At 37.9% G+C, this 21,819-nt stretch overlaps 1 protein-coding gene across 1 annotated transcript in view; it reads right to left on the reverse strand.

The window, feature by feature from the left end:
* Vps41 (VPS41 subunit of HOPS complex) overlaps positions 1-21,819 on the reverse strand; it is a 162,324-nt gene that overhangs the window by 5,063 nt on the left and 135,442 nt on the right. Inside the window, exons 22-25 of the mRNA XM_074065353.1 lie at positions 19,487-19,624; positions 13,904-13,958; positions 11,401-11,541; positions 10,533-10,669 (exon numbers count right to left, since the gene is read on the reverse strand). Coding sequence (XP_073921454.1) covers positions 10,533-10,669; positions 11,401-11,541; positions 13,904-13,958; positions 19,487-19,624 — 471 coding nt within the window. The remainder of the gene's footprint in view (positions 1-10,532; positions 10,670-11,400; positions 11,542-13,903; positions 13,959-19,486; positions 19,625-21,819) is intronic.

Consider the following 21,819-nt stretch of genomic DNA (forward strand, 5'->3'; position numbering starts at 1 on the left):
AAGTGCTAATTGGTAGAGTGCTTCCCTAGCAAGTGCAAGACTCTGAGTTCAAACCCCAGTACAGCCAAAACTAGAAACTTTTTTTGTTTGGTGGTACTGGGGCGTTGAACTTACTTACTAGGTAGGTAGGCAGGTGCTCTATGGCTTGAGCCTCGCCTTCCAGCCCTTTAAGGTTACAGGCTTGAGACACCAGCACCCGGCTAAGTTCAGAAACATTTTAAGTTCATAAAATGACACAAGCTACTTCTTCTCAACTTTATCAAGTTCTAATGTTTGTTGAGGACAGGGGCACCTGCTACTCCACCAAGTAAGATACTGCCAAAGTACAGGCAACCAAGTGCACAATGATCAATCTTTAAATTATATTTTTATAGCACAAAACAGCTCTGGAGGGATTCCGGCTGCCACACCTGATGGCTGGGGAGTGTTTTTTGCTTTGTCTTGTTTTCCATTTCTCAGTCTCTCCCCGAATTGCAAAAAACCAACACAGAGAACTGCAGAATGAGTTCTGAAAGTGCCTGCGTTGACCTGGACCCACAAGACTCATGGATGTGGAATCTCTGACTTCCACCTGTGATTTGCGCTGTCAACACTCAACACCACAGAGAGGACTACAACCCATCTGGCTACACTGCATGCAACCTGCTGAAGAAAGCTGCTGGGATCCAGCAAGCAGAAGTGGAGTCTCACCGAGCTGCAGGCCCTTGAACGAACAACCTCTCTGGAGACCACTAAGCTTCCCTGGAGGCTGTGTGACTGCCCCCACACTCCGGAGCCCAGGCACCCACTGCAGGGAGCAGTGAAGGCCAGCGAGGAATAGGTACGTACCAGGGAGAACTTACAGGGACCCAGTGGCAGCCTACAGAGGTCTCAGGGAACGTGACACAGTGTGGCTTAAAAAGTTGCCTAGTGAACAGTATGGTAGCAGGGACAAGGCTACCAACAGCGAATTGCAACTACAACCCCACCAGAGACCTCCACCAGTGAGGACATCTGGACAAAGTCCTGCATTTCTTTATAACTACTGACTGTAAATTCTGGGACCTTGAGAGAGGAGAAAATTGCAAGTATGGATGGGGTGAGGCTGGCAAGTTGATAGTACAAACTCCAGACATCCTACTTAGATCTTTAAACACTGCCCTCTCTCCAGCATCAGACGCCATTCCACAGGCAGATATCAAATTTAGCTGCCATCTAGTAGACTGAAAGACTCAGACACGGTTCGCAATTTTTACATAAAATTTGTGTTTGTTGCTGCTAAATCTGTGATGTAGATTTTTTTACTCCTTTATTTGCAGCTTCTTTTTCTGCACATTCCAACAGCAGTTTTGCATTCTCGATCCCCAATTTTCTCTGTAGGCCCACCTCTCTCTCCCAACTGTAGTCACTGGGAGTCACAGTATGGGAAGCCCCATAACCACCTTTGAGTTTGCAACCCTAAACCATTCTTCTCCTTCCCTTTTCTACCACCCTTCCCAACCTACATTTTCTTTCTGTCAACCACTAGAACTTCCTAGCTATCAACTTCCTTTCTCTCTGTTTACCCACCCCAAATTCTCCTTTACTACCAACACTTTTAATAAAGAGATTCTCAGATTTTTGATTTTTTTTTCTGTTCTGTGGAGTTTATACTTGTTTGTCTGTTCAATTTTCTCCATTGTTCTCCCTCCCTCTCCCCATCTTATTATCTACTTGATCATTTCTACCTATCCCTATCTGCCTCTTAACTAATCCCTTCTATTAGGTCAGCTACCACCCTTTTCTGTTACATAAACTTTTCACCTCATATTATTCACTAGAGCTTCTCTGCCCCCTCCATCTCCACCCCATTACAACCCTTACTATCTTTAGCTTTTCAGGACAACAAAGATTCCTCTCTGCTTCAACAGACAACCAAAGATACTGAAACAGTAGCAGTAATTAATCTTCATTAGGGATTATTGTAACTTCAAGACTGCAGTTTAACAACTGTGACAGCTTTACTAGTTAAGCCTTCTTGCCCTATGTAGAACAGACAGTAGAATCCAGCATCTTGGGGATAAGAAGTTGAAGGGATTTCTATTGAGCCACTACCCCCTCATCGAGAGATAAGAAAACAACACAAGAGCTCAACCCCCACCTACTCCTGAATAATCTTTCATAGAACCCCAACTAAAGAGGCACAGGGGATTGGAACCTCTAACTAAAAACAAACCCAGATGCATAACTCAACACAGAAACATGAAGCAACAAGGCATTAGCTCTCCCTCAAAAGCCAACTCTACCACTCAAGATCTAAATAACCACAAAAAGGAGAAAATACAAAATATTGAATTCTAAAAAATAATAGTAAGTGATCAATGAACTCAAACAGGAGACACACAAGCTAGTGTCTGAACTCGAAGAAGATATGAACAAACAACTAAAAGAGCTCAAAGAGAATTAAAACAAATAGATGACTGCAATTAAGAAGAACATGCAAGATATGTAAGAGGAAATCAATAAAGATAAAGAAATCCTGAAAAAAATAACCAATTTGAAATGAACAGCTCAATATCACAAATAAAAACTTCAATCAAAAGCTTTGCTAACAGAGTGGAGCAAGTTGAAAATAGAGTATCAGAAGCAGAAGACAATGTAGAGGAATCAGACCATGAAAAAAAATGCTAAGAAAATATGAATGGAACATGTAAGACATTGGGACACCATCAGAAGACCAAATCTGTGAATCACAGGTATAGGGGGAGAAATGATAAACTAAAGACATAGATTAATTTACTCAATAATGTAATAGCTGAAAGGGAGAGACATCCAGGTTCAGGAGGCTTCAGAACACCAAACCGTCAGAACCAGAAAAGAAACTCACCCAGATGTGTCATAATCAAAACACACAATATACAGAACAAAAAAAGAATACTCAAAGCTGCAAAAGAGAAAAGACACGTTACATATAAAGGCAACCCCTTTAGAATAGCAGATTTCTCAACACAAACTCTAAAAGCAAGAAGGTCATGGGAAGATATATTTCAGGCCCTGAAAGAATAATAATTGTCAACCTAGAGTGGTCTATCCAGCAAAACTATCTTTCCTAATTGAAGGAGAAATGAAAACATTCCAGAACAAACAAAAACTAAAAGAATTCATGACCACCAACCCAGCACTGCATACAGAAGAAGAAATTAAAGCCAGGAAAATGCAAGAAAGACTGAACAAGCAGACTAGTAAACAAGCAAGAGGGGAAAAGTAAACATAAGGGGAATAAAAATAACCCAAAACACCACACACCTCTAAATACTAACACTGACTGTTAATGGTCTCAATGCCTCAGTCAAAAGATATAGAATAGTAAAGTGGATTAAAAAACAAGACCCAACCATACGTTGCTTACAAGAAACATATCTCATTGAGAAAAACAAATACTGGCTTACAGTGAAAGGGTGCAAAATTATTTTTCAAGCAAATGGATGCTAAAAAGCAAACAGGAGTAGCTATTCTTACATCTGACAAGTAGACTTCAGAATAAAATTAGTCAGAAGAGACAATGAAAGTCACTTCAGATTAATTAAAGGAACAATTCATCAAGAGAAAATAATGATTCTTAACATAAATGCACCAAACACTGGGGCAACCAACTACATTATTATTGAGGTTTTCCACTGTGGGAAACCTCAATACCCCACTGTAATCTACAGATAGATCGATCATCCATACAAAAAACCAACAAAGAAACTTCAGAATTTTGGACCAAATGAACATAATTGACATCTACAGAGTATTTCATCTAACCACCAGGACATACACATTCTTTTCAGCAGCTCATGGAACTTTCTCCAAAATAGATATTTTAGGACACAAAGCAAGTCTTAACAAATTTAAGAACATTGAATAACCTCCTTTATCAAATCACATCACAATAGAATAAAACTAGAACTCAATAACCAAAGAAACCATAGAAAATATTCAAACACATGGAGACTGAACAGCACACTGCTGAAAGACCAGTGAGTCATCAAAGAAATAAGAGAAGAAATTAAAAAGTTCCTAGAATCTAATGAAAATGAAATACAACCTACCAGAACCTCTGGGACACAGCAAAGGCTGTGCTAAGGGGAAAGTTTATAGCTATGAGTGTTGGTATTAAAAAACAGAGACATCACAAATAAACAACCTAAGCACCTTAAGCTTCTAGAAAAATAAGAACCAAACCCTAAATTAGCAGTTGGAGAAAAATAATAAAGATTGGGGTGAAGAACAATAAAATCAAGACCAAAAATACTATACCAAAAATCAATGAAACAAAGAGTTGGTTGTTCAAAAAGATTAATAAAATTGATAAATCCTTAGCCAGCCTGACACATGGAGCGAAAAGATCCAAGTTAATAAAATGAAAAAGAGGATAACCACAAATACTAATGAATTCTAGAAGATCATTAGAGAAAACTTTGAAAACTAATATTCAAGTAAGCTGGAAAATCTAGAAAAAATGGCTAAATTTCTAGATGCATTCAACCAACCAAAATTGAACCAAGAAGATATCAACCACATAAATTACAAGCAATGAGATTGAAGCAGTAATAGTCTCCCAACAAAGAAGAGTCTAGGGTCTGATGGATTCACTACTGAATCCAACTTTAAGAACTAATACCAACACTCTTCAAACTTTTCCAGGAAATAGAAAGGGAAGGAACACTACCAAATTCATTCTATGAAGCCAGCATTACACTCATTCCAAAACCCAATAAAGATGCAACAGAAAAAGAGAATCACAGACCATTATCTTTAATGAATATAGATGCAAAAATCTCAATAAAATACTGGCAAAACAAATTCTACAATGCATTGAAAAGATCATACACCATGACTGAGTCAGATTCATTTCAGGGATACAAGGACGGTTCAACATATGCAAATCATTAAATGTAATACAGCATATAAACAGAAGCAAGTACAAAAGTCACACGATCATCTCATTAGATGCAGAAAAAGCCTTTGACAAAATTCAGCACCCTATCATGATAAAAGCACTGAAGAAAGTAGGAACAGAAGGAATGTTCCTCAACACAATTAAAGTTATATATGATACCCTATTGCCAACATTATACTAAATGGAGAACAACTGAAACCACCACCACTAAAGTCAGGAAAAGGATATCCACTTTCCCCACTTTTATTTGATATGGTTTTGGAATTCCTAGCCAGAGCAAATAAGACAAGAGCAAGAAATAAAAGGAATCCAAATAGGAAAGAAATAAGTAAAACTATCCTTATTTGTAGATGATATGATCATATACTTAACAGACCCTAAAAACTCCACTCAGAAGCTCTTAGAAATCATAAACTCTTTTGGCAAAGTAGCAGGTACTGTTTCTATACACAAACAATGAAAAGACTGAGAACAAAATAGGGGAAACAATCCCATTTACAATAGCCTCAAGAAAAAAAAATACCTAGGAATAAGTAACAAAGAAACCAAAGACCTTTTCAATGAAAACTATAAATTACTGAAGAAATACAGAAGAAGACATCAGAAGATGGAAAGATCTCCTATGTTTGTGGAGTGGTAGAATCAACATTGTGAAAATGGCTATACTATCAAAAGCAATCCATATGTTCAACTCTATTCCTATCAAAATTCCAATGACTTTCTTCACAGAGATAGAAAAATCAATCCTAAACTTCTTATGAGACACAAAAGACCTCAGATAGCCAAAGAAATTCTGAGCAAAAAGTCCAATGCTGGAGGTATCACAATACCTGATTTCAAACCATACTATAGAACCGTAACAATAAACACAGCACAGTATGGCACAAAAACAGACACAAAGACTAATGGAAGAGAAGACCCATATACAAAAGTCAGCCAACTGACTTTTGACAAAGGAGCCCAAAGCACATGATGGGAAAAGACAGCCTCTTCAATAAAAGCTGGGTATCTGCATGTGGAAGACTCAAACTAGATCTCTGTCTCTCACTCTGTACCAACATCAACTCAAAGTGGATCAAAGACCTTAATAAATATAAGGCCTCAATTTTGAAACAGCCATAGGAATTAGTAAGAAATACACTGGAACATACAGTCATTGGCAACAACTTCCTAAGAGAAAGACTGAACAAATGGGACTGCACATAAAGCTTCTGCACAGCAAAAGAAACATTCACTAGACTTAAGAAACTGCCCACAGAATGGGATAAATTCCCATTCTTTGGTAGGTATTCATTGCTACTGGTCTAATATCCAGAATTTACAAGGAGATAAAAAACTCAACCTCCAAAGAATCAACATCCCAATGAAGAAATGGGCATATGAATTGAACAGGGATTTTTCAAAGGAAGAGGTACAAATGATCAATAAATACATGAAGAAGTGTTCAACTTCTCTGGCTATAAAAGAAATGCAAATCAAAACTACACAAAGATTTCATCTCACCCCAGTTAGAATAGCCATCTTCAAGAGCAAAAACAAGTGCTGCTAAAGATGTAGTGAAATAGGAACACTTTGGGAATGCAAATTAGTAACCATTATGGAAGTAGTATGGATATACCATAAAAAGCCAAAAACAGATCCAGTGATACCTCTCCTGGACATATATCTGAAGGACCAGTAAGATAGGATATAATCGAGACACTTGTACACTGATGTTTGTTGTAGCACTGTTCACAAAAGCCAAGCTATGGAAACAACCCAGATGTCATATAACTGATGAATGGGAATTTTATTCATCCATAAGGGAGACTAACACTATGGGGTTTGAAGGTAAATGGATGTAACTTGAGGACATCATGCTAAGTGAAGTAAGCCAGGTTCAGAAAGACAAAGGATGCACATTTCCTTTTATATGTGGTAGATCCAAAAGTTAAACATATACACAAAACAAATATGATCATGTATACATTATATGTAAAACATGTTTGTAACAGTGGAACTACTCTATGGAACTTGGGAAGGAGAGAAAGGAAAAGAGAGTGATGGAGTCAACAATATCAAAACATGTAATACTTGTGCAGGTAGAAGACATAGCAATATGTATTAAAAGCTGTTGAATAATGTGGGGGAGGTGAATGGGAAGGGAGAGGTAAAGGCAGGAAAGTAAAGGAAGGCATGGAACTGACCAAAGTTAAGTGTACTCACAGTGGGGATAGCTGAAAAACGTTGAACACTGACTTAGGAGTTACTTATGAAAGATAGGGCTGTAAAATAGGTACTCTGTGTGTGTGTGTGTACTTGTGGAAGGCAGAGGGGGAATGAAGGAGATGAAGGTGGGGGAATGTTGTTGATGGATTTTGTATACATATACAAAATAGAACAATGAAACCTCTTGCAATTGCTTTAAGTGAGGCCGTAAGGGGGTTCAGGGGGAGAGATGATAGGGGTGATCTAACCAATATACAATGTAAGCCTATTCAGAATTGCCACAATGAATCTCTCCTGTGCAATGAATACATCATAATAAGAATCAAACAAAATTTGCTGAGCAGTCATATTGCAGTAACAAGGTATACTAAATTAAGCACTGATAATATAGTTGATATCATTTCCTAACTTCCACCACGTCAAAGCATCTAACATGCCTCATAATGCTATGCTTCTGTTGGTAGGAGATGTTACATTTTGGAAATGAATGATCTCCCAAAGCATTTTCAGTGCCCAGGTAAGTTTTTAAATGCCGCACAGGGTATTGTCCATCTTCCTTCAGATTCCCACTGCATATTGGCCAAAAAAAAAAAAAAAAAACACACACAAAAGTGTTCAGCAGCTGTGATGGCACTTCTCCAACATCTGGCCCTGCATCCCTGTATTTACTGAATAGTTCTTAATGTTCCCTGGGTCACTGCCTCACCCCATACCTCACACAGAAGATTCTCAGAAATTTATACAGTATTCCCCAAGTTTGGGGGGATTAATGAGATTGCTAAATTTTTATTTTGCTAAATGAGAACATGTGAAAATCAACTACAGTTTTATGAAACATAAACAAAATTAAATAGAACATGTATGTGAAACCCTTCTGGGAACTGCAAAAGACTCCATGAGAAATATGTTATTTTTACAGTGATCCCTAGTAGGTTTCTTAGAGAAAGAAAATAAATAATAGGCTATTAATGAAATAGAGCATTTCCCATAGGAAAAAAAAACCCCTTTCTTCAACTGTAAATAGGAAGCACTCTCTGGAATTCTTTCAGCAACCTGCTCAATAAACCATTTTCTCTCTGTGTCTTCTAATAAGACCTCAGAGTCCAGTGGGAAAAATGGGTATGGCAGTTTTCATGGGCTCTGCCACCTTCGCTGTGGATCCCTTCTTTTCCCTGAGAAGGGATTTATAGATAACAATTGGTCTTTAACCCACTGGCTAAATAATTCTGAGATTCTTCAACAGTGTCCAACTACATAATTACCTAGCAGAGTGAAAAGTTCTCAGTATATTAAAAAATATCCTGAATAGGATAAAATATTGATTTAGCAGCTATTTTAGTGGATAATATTATCCACTAAATTAAATTAAATGCATTCATTATGCATATAATTTTTCCAGATAACTCAGGATTATGTAAATTTGTTTGTAAAAAATGGAAGGAGCTGCTCATTCTCAACCTCTCTGAGACAGCCCACTTTCACACCTGAACGTGTCTCTACTCTAATAAACTCTCCTAGAATACTGTCATTCTCACCCTAGAGATAACCCACTTTCAGTTTATTGACACTGTATTCCTTTCCTAATAAACCTTGGTATCACTTTTACTACAAAAAAAAACCCCACAAGAAACAAAAAGAATGAGCAACTGAGACCATGAGCTTGATACTGGAATAAGACCCTAGTATGAGAGATTTACTGGGGCTTTTGCAGGAATGCAAAATGGGAAAAGAGGAAGGCACATTTTTCATCCCAGATGCCAAGCTCCATGTACTACATGAAGGATTCCATCCTCAGGGTAGAGCTGCTGAGACCTAAATGGATTTGAATCTTCCAGCATATCTTGGCCTTCCCCAGAGAGGTAAGGACCAAAGTGTTGATCACTATAAGCTCACTCACTCATGCGCAGAGGTTGATAAGGCAGGACATTGAAACCACTTTCACCAAAGCACAATTCCAAGCCTCAGAATTCGTGGCTTCCCTATCTGGATCGCAATTCTGCATTTTTGGGGCACTATACAAAATGTGTGCTCCTCAGGCCACCTCTTCTTGCTTAGTAAACCATTTCCATGTATCCACTTCCTTCTCTTTCTCCCTCCAGTAACCCTTCCCCATTCATTGTGTGCAAACCTCCAAATTCCACTGGGAATAAGTACCTGCATATGGTTCAGCTTTCTGCAGAAAAGGTCCTTCACTGGCTTAACTGACTACCAGTCTTTCTTTCTCTCTACCCCACTTCCCACAAAGTGCTCCCAAGTGAAGGCTCCTTGATCACTCACTCTACCTGCAGGAAAAACTTCTTTCAAGTTGCATCATTCAGTAATACCACAGTTCCTATGTTCACTGAGGATGCTGAAGCCTGGCTTAAAGTATCACCTCTTCCCCTCCCATTCTTCAATGTACATTTGGTTGTGACCTCTAGTTTCTCAACTAATTCTAATACAGCAACCTTTACCATCGTCCCCCTTTTTGAACATGTTCACTATGACTTTGGAAATTTCAAAGCAACAGTTCTACATTTGCTGGCCACAACCTCTTGTTCCTCCAGCTCTGCCTCTCCTGTACATAGCTCATGTCTATTCTCTATGCCACTGATTTTCCTTCAACTTCTCCTTTTCACAGACTCTCAGGCTGTCACCCCCAGTAAAGCAGGCACTCTTCACAGTGAATATGGGTCCAACAAATTTGTATCATAATGTTCCTCTTACAACATTCATTTTTGGCTTTACCTGTAAAAATCATACTGTTTCTAGGAAAGCAATTCCACCCATTATAACCCAAACTCAATTTCAAGAGAATTATTCTGAATTTTTAAGGCAAGATGTTTTAAATAATTTCAAGTACCAGGAAGCTACCAGCATCCTGAAAAATAGTAATTGCTCAAGTCTTTTAAGAAAAAGATTAGGATACCCAGTAATTATAGTATTAATTATTTATATGAAAATAATAAATTCTATTTTTCTTATCACAAATTCAGAATTAAGGGATAATAAAGTTGTACTGTTCTAGAAATCGGACAAAGGTATTTTAACATGTGGATTACTGAATGTCTTCAACAAAAGCTGTTAAAATATTGAAAAGTATTGTTTTAATTCCCTCAAATTAAAAAATACTTATTTTCCTAAAGATGTTTGGTGGCCTGACCTAATAGCCAATGTAACTACTTTCACATTCCAATGTAAAAATACTTTCTCAACATGAACAGAAAATTTGGGGATGATTAAAGAAAGAACCAAATGGCTTCCTTAAGTGGTGATGTTTCTAGTTTCCCTTGTAACAGTTTTCCAAATATCATGGCCTAAATAAAATGGAACTATTAAACTGAAAATATTTGCTAGACATCTAACACAAATCTTAAAAGTGTTTATTCAGAAGTCAGTCAACTCATGGAACATACTCATTTGTCCAGCACAGAATACTTACTTGCAAATTGTAATCTTGCAGAATTTTAACCAAGGAATCTCTCAAATTAGGAATCTCCATTCCTTCCTTAATACGGTGAATCAGAAGAATTGGGTCAACATGTGTGCCAATGTTGTTTAACAAACCAGTAATAAATGCTACAAAATACCACATAAAAGAATGAACGCATAAGGCAATCTTAGAATGCATTTTATTTGCATATAATGCAACTTTAGACCAAAAGTAACAAAAAAATGCTATTTCCTTCAAGGTAAGTGCTGAAATTACTTGTATTTCTAAATCTTCAACAGTCAATCTTCCTTCAACCTTAATTTAAACTCTCACGAGGCAACTTCCCAGGGCTGGAGGCACGCTTCAAGTGGTACAGTGCCTACCTAGCAAACTCTAGGCCCTAGGTTCAATCCCCAGTAAACTCCCCCCAACACGCAAGAGTTTAAAAACAGTTGAACAAATAATCTTTGTTCATACCTTTGTTAATACATCCGAAATATCATCTTCACTGTCAAAGGCAGTGCAAATAATATTTCTTGAGAACTTCCTATGGTCCAACTATTACTTTTACAATAAATGCCTCTGTATACAAACTAAAAACAAAACTATGCCAACCCAATCCTGAGACATATACTCCATTGGGTTGCCTCATGGGGACACAGTTAATAAGCTGGGTAACCGATTGTTCTTTATCACACCTAGGGGACAGAATGAGGAGGAGAAGTGTTGGGAATCCTTCCAACACTCCTGGCCTACTTTTATTACAGATACTTCATCATATTTTTAACCCAACGTATCCTGAGATAATTCTTACTCTAAATATAACTGGCTACATGGAGAGCAAAGAGCTCTAATCACAGATGGCTTCTCAGCTTACGTGGTTTGTCGATGGAATATAAAATCAGGTCTTCCCAGAGTTCTCCATCATCTTGCTCCTTGGCAAATTCGATTGCTTTATCAACATCATGTAATTCCTCCATAATCATCTTCAGGGCACTTCGGCTATTACCCATTCGGCCTAAATAAGGAGCAGTGAGAAAGAGATCATTCACTGAAAAAAGAAATGGCATGTCTGTTGTTTACAAAGCTTGAAAGTGAAGACAAAAGCATATTTTTTAAATGTGACACTAACATTTACTATCCATAACATAATGAAATAATACCCCATTGGTTGAGTGATTACTTTGTGCAGAATAGCCATTTAAGTGCCTCACTTGAATTATATCATTGAGTCATCACTAAGTTTCTATGAGAGATGTTATTACTACTGTTCCTATTTTACAGAAGAGGAAACAGAAATGCCAATAACTTACCAAGACCACACAGCTATTCAGTGGGGCAGAAACCAAATGGAAATGGAGCTGGAACTGGAGCTCAGGACTTTTGGATTCTTTTGGTAGATCTGTATTTCTTTTGGATGTTAGTATCTTCATGTTCAGATACAGTTAAGACTTTTTAAAGCCCTAAGTCATTTTGCCTCTTGGGGTGGCTCTGCATATCATTCTTCTGATACAAATGTAGACTTAATTATTAATGGGTAATTAACTCATTTCCTCCTCTTCCAAGTTCAGGGGAAAGGTTTTCAACAACCTTCATGAGGTGAATGTATTTACTAACTAACTATACTTCTATTAACTAATTATTTTTATATACTTTTCTCATTGATTTACTAGCACTTCAATAATTTTAATAGTTTCCATGAGCTGTTAATACAGTTCATTTAGGAAGCCTTACTCAGTGGAGGGCCAGGAACTGGCTGGCTGTAGGCTGTCACCTTATCCCTATCTCCTGTCTTGTACAAGGTTTAGTAAAGGATCTTGAGTTCTCACTGTGAGCCTCCCTTATCAACTGGCAAGAGCTGGCTTGTGAAGAAAATGATATTCCATTTGATATTCTTTCTATAGCTTTTGTTTTTCTTGCAAATATTATTCAGTTTATACTTTATAATATTCTTTGTGTGTGTGTGTGTGTGTGTGTGAAACTGGGATTTGAACTCAAGGCCCCACAATTACAAAGCTGGCGCCTACTGCTTGAGCCACACCTCCAGTCCCAGTTTATATGTTCAAAATGGTTATGTTTTTGTGCAGAATTTTAAAGTTTTTATAAAACCAGACATGGCTGTTTTTGTAAGTCCTCTACTGCTTCTAAGACATTATGAAATTATGACAAAATGTATTCCAACAGAGTATTTCTTGGTGCAATGCCATTGGTAGAATAAGTTGCAAAGAGAATCCCCAAAATATGATCAAGTAACAAAATGTAGCCCCCAAATACTTCTCTAAAGGAGAGCACATGATTGGATAATTCTAGGTCTGTTGCTGAGTACTTATGAACCTGCATCTGCATAAATAAGAGTACAAGATCTGGGATAATTTTCAACAGAGATTAAAGGAGCTAATGACAGTTAGTGTTTCATGAGAGAGACCAATGAAAGGGAAAACCCTACAGGGGCAGGTGGGAGTAATGCTGGAGAAACAGCGCAAAGAACTCTATGTTGTATGTCCCTAATACCTGTCCAGAGGAAATCTTCAGTAAAACCTGAATTCTTGAAGAATGTAAAAGATAAATTCTGTATCTTGGTATGCATGATACAAAAACTATGACAAATATGAGGTAATAACCAGAGGCATTAAAAAGTTCTCATAGTAGGGTCTGGTGGTACACACTTGTGATCCCAGGTACTCAGGAGGCAGAGATCAGGAGGATCATGGTTAGAGGTCAGCATGGGGAAAAAGTTAGCCAAGACCCCCATCTCAACAAAACAGCCAGGCATGGTGGCCTATGGAGACCATAGGTATGAGGATCTTGAGCCAAGGCTGGCCCCCAGGGTAAAGCTAAGAACCTACCTAAAAAACAACTTAAAACAAAAAGGGCTGGGGGTGTGGCTCAAGTAGTAGAGTGCTTATCTAGCAAGTGCTAGACTCTGAGTTCAAACCCCAATACTGCCAAACAAAACAAAACAAAAAGTTCTCTTTCTCCAAAATTCCATATTCAACTGTACTTCTTTCAGTTATTTAGGGTGTGCGTTTTGAAAACGAAATTTATTTTCCACCAATGTGTGGTAATAAAGGGTAATTATAATTTAAAAAGAAACTGTCAAGCTATCTATAATTTTAATCAGTTTGTGAGGTATGATGTAGTTTCATCTGTTGTTTCTTTTGTTTAGTATACATCACTAGTATGTTCTTTTAGCAGCATTTATTCAATAACTCTTCCTTCTCCATTGTGTTCAGAAGTATTTTTACATGTATTAAATTTTTGTACAAACTAGGCTTGAATTTCTGTACTTTGTTCTGAATGTACATTCACTCTTGCATAGTCTACATCACACTGTCACTGTTTCTTTGTTATTGGGACCAAAATGAATAAAATCTACTTACTCAGAAGATAGACTGTCTCTTCTACAAAGTTTCTTTGTTGACAGATCTCAAGAGCCTTCAATTAAAGCAGGCAAAAATGTTGTTATGGGTTACCAAACAAGAATAAATGTTAATAGACTTAAACCTACAAGCTTGAAAGAATTTTTCCATTTCTTCCCTTTACCAACAGTACAAAGTAAACAAAAGACAAATCCCCATTGTATATAAATATCACATTTTCTTAATCCATTCATCAGTACTGGGGCATCTTGGCTGTTCTCCTACAAAATCAGAGAACAGGAGGGCAGAACAAACCTTGCCCAGTGGGAGGGCTAATACTAGTAAAATCCAAGGAAAATGTGACAGTGAATAGCATTTCTTTATTGGAATGTACATTCTAGTGTAAAGAGACAGTTGAAACAAGTGACTGTATGTTGGGTGAGAAGCAGTGCTGTGAAGAAACTTAAGGTAGCATAAAGAGAGAAAGCTTGGTTAGAAAGGCCCTTTCTTTTAGCACCTTGTTTTCTGTCTTTACTCATAAGATGGTCTGAGTTGCTTCAAATGTGTTCTCAGTTAAGTTGTGTAGGATTCAGTAATTCCCTCAGAGGCAATAACTACATTTACCAGTAAGATCCAAGGAGATTTGCTGGATTGTATGGCAGGTCTGTTTTTAGTTTTTTAAGGACTCTCCATACTGTTTTCCATAGTGGTTGTACTAGCTTACATTCCTGCCAGCAGTATATAAGGGTTCCTTTTTCCCCACATCCTTGCCAACATTTGTTGTCTTCGGTGTTCTTATTCTAACAGGAGTAAGGTGGAATTTAACATAATTTTGATTTATATTTCCTTTATGGCCAGGGATGGTGAGCATTTTTTCATGTCTTTTCACAAACTTCTATGTAACCTTCTTATTTCATTGCTCTTCTCATACCCAAAGACAAGAATCTTCACAGTGACCTACAGCCTCGCCCTGCCTTCCTAGTATAGCTTCATCTCTCCTGCTCTGCTCTTGCCTGAACTCACCCTAGCAAAGACTGCAGACAAATATTTCCATGGAGCTCACATTGGGGCAGATCCTAAGCATTTCTTCCAGCTGTGCCAGGCACATGGCTTTATAACACTTCCCCAGGGTAGCTAACTTACTTACCAGTTACTCTTCATTTCCCTCTACTAGGACTATGTGCACACTAAGCCCGGTGCTTTGCCCAATGCCTGGCCCATAAGTTTGCCATAAGTATTTTTTAAAGACAATGAGCAGGCAGAAAGGGTTTCAGGAGCAAGTTTGCTGGGTTGCATATTTAGTTATTTAGAAACAACCAGCAAAGCTTGCTTTAAAAACAAGGATAAAAAGAATAGCTTTGGTTATTAGCTTTTTCCACTCAGTGATCTATCTTGGGAAATAACAGCAGGACCTGGTTTTGATATTTTGATTTTTGACTTAAAATCTTTTTGTACATTATGTATCTTAAACTAGCTCAGGGACAGAAAGAAGCTGACAATAGAGACAGATGTAGCAAAACAAGTAAACAAAAAGAATCACCTTAGTTTAGAACTGCAATGAAAATAACTGAAGGACACAATCAGGAGGAAATACACAAATCTGATGACACAAGACTCCTTTGCAAATTAGGTGACACAGAGAGCTAGTTGTCCTCCAATATCCCTTTCCCATTTCTTTCTTAAGAGTAAGATCTTAAGTGGGTGGCTATGTGACTGCCTAGGTTGAAAAAGACAAAATATAAAACGTATTTCCCAGCCACCCAACCAGGAGCAGAGCCACAAGATGGATGTCCACAGAGCTACAGAAGTAGCACAGAATGGTGGCTCTAGGACCTTCCTTTGCAGCACTGCATGAGAACTTCTGGGCTTCCTCCTTTGCATTCCTTCCATCTAATTTGCTTTAGGAAACATGAACAGCACCACCTGACTTCATGAAGTCAAGGTTATACAAGGTGGAGGAACAAGAGAAAAGAGCTCTGCTCTTTAACCATGTGGCATGCTTCTTCCAATAGGGCCTTCCATGCTACTTTCTTTAAGCCACCATTATTTCAGAATTTTTATCACTCATAACTGAACCTAATCCTAGCTATCACTTAGGTAATTCTCATTCACCTTTATTAAATATGGTTTGCATACCCCTCTACTGTCTTGACTCTCAATCATCAGTGTAAACAAGAGAATTTTATGACCCAAGCCTTGTATGCACATATGAATAACAAAACAGTAAAAAAAAAAAAGAGATACCACTTCAGAGACAGGAAAGACAGGTGAGAAGTTAAGGGGAAAAAGAGGAAACCACCTGAAGTCAGAGAGCCTACGACTATTTAGAAGTCACTGAGAAACCACTGAGTAATTAGATTTGTGCTGTTGCTGGAGATAGACACAAATGCTGTACAGTTTATAGTATGGCACAGTGTGACTGTTACTCAGAGAGAAACAGAACACTGTCATACAGTATAGAGTGTAGAGAAACACTGAATGAGTAAGCTGCTTAAATAATTATTACTAAAAGGTATTCATGAATCAACTTTGTACTTGAAAATCCATTTACATGCTAAAGTGCCATTCAAAAGTTTCAAACAGACTCACCCCCTTTTCTTGGGTACATGAGAATGCTTGAGAACATGCTGGTCTTAAATAACAAGAGAGTTTCCAGTTTGGAGCCTCACCTGGATTTACTGAGACAGTGGTCACTTGCTCTTCCTGGTTATTAAAATTTAAATTGATTAAAGTTAAGTTACAATTCAGAGACTGAGTCATACTAGTTGCATTTCAAATACTCAATAGTGCCTAGTGGCTACCATGCTGGACAGAGTAGATTACAGGACATTTCCATCACTGTCACTGATGCTGTAAGTTCTTACTGTAAGTACTACTAAAAATGAAAATTCACATGGGAAGAGATGTCCAAAGGCATGTTTGAAATTAGGAACAGTTAGAAATGCAAGAGGATATGTACTATCAAGTTTAAAGATATCACATTAAATATTTTATGAGTAGTTCTAAGTATCTTAAAACTATCCTCACAAACAACAGACTCGAGAAATGTTGATTAAAATATAAAAACAAAGCATTTCTAGTGCACAGAACCTTTCTATTATTGATGTGACTGTGGTCTATGAGCATGTTTCCTTATTTTAGAAGTCTGAGTGTTTCTGGACCATGGTGCTCCCTCTTGAGGAAACAGCAGGAAATCTAAGATATTTTACAGCACAAACATAAAACACACACAAATGCACACCTGTGGAAAAGGAGAATCACAGCAAAAAGGCAAAATAATGACATAAGTTGAATAAAAAAATGTGAAGGAAATATTTCAATTCTCCTTTTCCTAAATGAGTATAAAGGTGAGAATGAGAAAAATTTGAGGGTAAAAATAGGAGTCTTATCAAGTGTAAATTAAATAATGACTTCTACCTAGTCTTGCCCCTGTCATCTTTTAGCCAGTCTCCTCTTGAAGCCCTTTAATGAAAGTACATGAACTCTGTGTCCCAGCACATTCCTCCAAATTCATAGACATTGCCACCTTGTGAATGCTACTAGGCATGAGAAAGATTGTACATGCAGGTATACATCTGCCAAGGCAATAAAATTTGTAATGACTCGTAGGAGTAATACAAAGAGATTTACAAAATGAGGTCCACCAGCTATATGCCACATTTGGACATTACAAGACAAAGGACAGTTTAGAAGATGCTTGCAACATTAAGGAATATGGAGCGTCTGAAGCCTGAAGAATCTTTGCTTGCTATCGTGGGAGGACAGGTGTGGAGCCCAAAGTCAGGACAGCATGCCCCATGCCATGGCCCCTGAGCTTCTCAGCTTCAGGCTGTGGGCTGTTTCTTTCAACAACCCAAGACAGCTTGTCAGGCATAAAACCAATCTATGCAAATAAGTACACTTTTAGAGATTATGTGAAGCAAGGGACATGAGAGAAGAGTGAGTGTTATAAAGCTAGGTGTGGTGGCTCATGCCTACAATCCCAGCTATTCAGGAGGCAGAGACTGGGAAAACCATGGCTCTGGGCCAGTATAGGTAAAAAGTTAGTGAGATCACATCAAAACAACTAGGCTGGTGCGGTGATTCATGCCTATAATCCCAGCTATAGGTAGGAGGATCACAGCCAGCCCAGGCAAAAAATGTGAGTCAGTGGCAAAAAGGGCTGAGGACATGGCTCAAGTCATAGAGCACCTTCCTAGCAAGTGCAAGGCCCCAGGTTCAAGTTCCAGTACTGCAAAAACAAAAAAGATGGCAGAAATATGAGGGATTTTTATTGTCCTTTAAAAATTTCTGTAGCTGTTATAAATTCCTACAAAGTCTAGAGAGTCTTTAGAATGGACAATCCCATTAACAACATGAGATTAATTTTGAATTTAAGAACCATGGTGATTTTTAAATCTGAAACACAAGTACTGGATAACTAGATCCCTAAAGGACTTCCAATGTTCAGTGTCTCCACAAGTTTCTGGCTAATTACTATTGATTTTGGATTTCAATCAGTTCAAAGTAAGGTTGACCTGGGATCTTGAAGATTTCACTGGTTGCCAATTTGCAAACACTCCTCCTTCAACCATTGCCCAATCCCAGCAAAGGCAAAAAAAACCCCAAAGAGGAAGATGTGAAGTCTGCTGAAAGAGAGATTTCTCTGGGGAGAGGAGGTGTTATTAATTTTATATCATATTTGCTATGAGTCTCTCTGAAGACAAAACAGGTAGACCTCTATTTTGTGACTATCACTCACTATTAGCAATCCGGGACACCTTTTACTGGGGCATCGACTTTGTCATTCATGAGTTGGTACAAATGGTAGCATCTTCATTTTGCAAGTAAATCTAAGTGCAATAGTTTCTAAGATGATTAAGTATATATAGAATTCTTATTTCAAGGAAAAGGAATGAGATATTTTAAGAGGTGATAAGTCCTGAATATGTTTTTAGGACAGCTTTGGGTACCTGAATGAGGGTAGAGTAACATATTTTTGCCATACACAAATTTCCCACAATGGACCCTGACAAAGAAGTACTCTAATGAATAAGTCTTCCATCTCAGTGACTTACTAACATTAAAGCCCATTTAGAGAGCTCTAGAAATGTGGATTATTGACTCAATTCTTTACCAACTAAGACAAACTCTTTATCTTTGAAGAATTTACAGGTGAGTGGGAAAGAGATTAATGTGTTAAAGAATACAGAAGTACACAGGTGGATGTTTAGATGTGTGCAGGACCTAAACTTTGGCTAAACAAACCTGATTCCTCACTGCAGCAACTACTTCTGGCTCTGCACAGTCTGCCTCCCTCCAGACTCTGCTCCAATACCCATCTTAACCCTGGGAAAGATGCAGACTAGTATAACTTCAGCTTATGGTTGCCGAGTCCTAACCCTGGACTAAACCTTTATTCCAATTAAGCCTGGCACAGAAATGCCTGAGCTCCTCACAAAAGTCTATCCCAGCAGGACTCCTAATAAGAAGGCCTGGAAAACCTTTTGTATTGAAAACAAGAGGGATGGATGAACAGAGGTAGAAAGACAAGAATGAAAAATAACTATTTGATAATGACGACTGCTTCCCCTGACGTGTACATATGGGGAGTCTGTGCCTTACCTTTTCAAGTGGGCAATGAGTGCTGTCTCGAAGAAAGGGAAGTAAGTTTGGTCGATCATATTCAGCATAAAGACTGATCTGTTTTTCATGGTAGCGTTGCCCCTTATGATGGTCTCTCTTAAAGAGCTTGTGCAAATACTAAAAGGAACAAAGATAAGCCATGAAGGTTAAAGTAAAAACATAAGATATTGTCAATTTTACTATTTTCAATTGTAAACAGCTTCCACAGAGAGGTGGGTGAGAATTGGTCTACAGGAAAAAAACTGGGTGATGGAGGAGTGGGACAAAGAATACCTCTTGGAGAACAAGGACATTGTGACTCTTTCTAGAAGTTTCCTTCTGTGATCTGGCTAATCTTAGTTAAGTCATTACTCTCTCTATGATTCAACTTTTTTATCTACAAAAAAATTTCATTGGGGTGTTGTGAGGATTAAATGAATTACCATTTGTAAATTACTCAGAACCAAACCGCACTGTAAGATGTTAACGATAGTGGTTGTTAATATCATCATTATATGCTTTGCCTCAGAAATAAAACATTTCCTAGATGATAAAAATTCTTTTTATATAAAAGGGAGCAGAGTCATGGAATAAGAGTATATTCTTTAAAAACTCCAGTAGCAAGAGATAAATTAATTCTCATGTGTTCTCTCGCTTTTTGAGTCTTAATGCAAACTATGTTTGCAATAAAATGATGCCTGTACTGTGACATCAGAAAACAAAAATTAAAAAGTAAAAAATCAAAGAGTTCAGCCATTTCTTACTCTAGCTGTCTAAAAAAGCTGATGAACTTCAAAGGAAGTGAATATTTCATTTTCTTCTTACAGGCAAGATTAAGTATATCAATAAATCAGAAACTGATATTCAATGTTTAGTTAATGTTAAATGTAAACAAAACCCCCCACAACCCACTAGAAGAAGAAAGACTCAATCACACCAACCACATCAAATGCATTCACACCTTGAGCAGTTGTAATCAGGTGGATTGGTTCATAATAGAGTATATTAGCCTGCCCTGGAGGCTGTGACTGTCCATGAGTTAGCTGATGTTTGATACTGGCTGCTATATATAGTTATGACATATGTATGCACATGAAGAACTACTACTTGCACTAGCCATGCTCATCTCCCTAAGGCAAGAGGTTGGGAAGAGTACCCAATGAGCTTATCTGCCTGACTAAGGTCTGATAAGAACCACTGCCAGTCCAATGGTGCTGGGGTCAGTGTGTGGGCTAGGACAACTCAGCTGTTTCCCAGAAACAGCACAAACAGAACATCTCTGTCACATCTGCTGAGCCAAATTTATAGAGATATTACATTGCCTGGCAGCAAAGATGAGCCAGCTTAGTGTGGGCTCTGCTACCATTTCACCATTGCACTGACTCTACTGTAACATAGACAACCACTACCCATAACTCTGTCTCATGGCTTAAGCAGGCAAGAAATCATACTTCATAAACAAATTTATAAGGTAGCTGGGAGAGAGTGGAGCCTTGCTTGGGTAAGTAAATAATCTTGAGATTTCTGATCATAAATAATCTAACAATAACATCAGCACAACTCCTTCCTGAGCCAAAGAGTAACAATAGAAAACATAACTCACATTCCTATCTTGGGAGTCTTTAAGAGTTTCAATGTACAGCTGACTTTTGAATAGAATACTCTGCTCCTTAAGCCTTCTCCTTGAGTGCAAAGAGACTGGTGAAGATACAGTGTGCTCATTGTATCTGATACCCATTTTCCTACTGGTACAATCCCTATGATCACTGAAGTCTTTTCTTATATACAATTTTTGAAGGATACAGAAAGTATCTATTCCTGATTTACTCTAATGACACAATTCATGAAATCAAAGTACCCCCAAGGAAATCTAGACTAGCAGGCCTTTATAACACAAGCCACCAAGACCACGCAAGAGGTGAGGTTAGATAACGTTAATGTGACTATTCTGTGGCCCTAACACAGAACATGTGTGTAGTATTTCCTTGGTATCTACAGTGCACTCTTGGTGTTTGTTGTAATTTATGACCCGGTTATATTATAGCAACCACCAAGAGTAGGAACTTACTTCTAAGCAGAGTATGGTAACACAAAATGACTGTAACATTTTAAAATGTAACTCAATTTTAAATCAAAGATCAAGTGCTTGTTATGCAATTAATCCCTATCCTTGATTCACAGCATATGCCACATTTTAGTAATTTCAGGGTGTTGTTTGTAATCAAACCTCCAATAGGTAACATCAATGCAAAGCTTATTGATGAAAAGTTCTCCCACCAATACTGAAAGATGCTTTGCTCTAATGTTCCATTAAAAGAGCAAAAGAAGAAGAC

This window comes from Castor canadensis, chromosome 2 (assembly GCF_047511655.1).
Source record: "Castor canadensis chromosome 2, mCasCan1.hap1v2, whole genome shotgun sequence".
Lineage (NCBI taxonomy): Eukaryota > Metazoa > Chordata > Mammalia > Rodentia > Castoridae > Castor > Castor canadensis.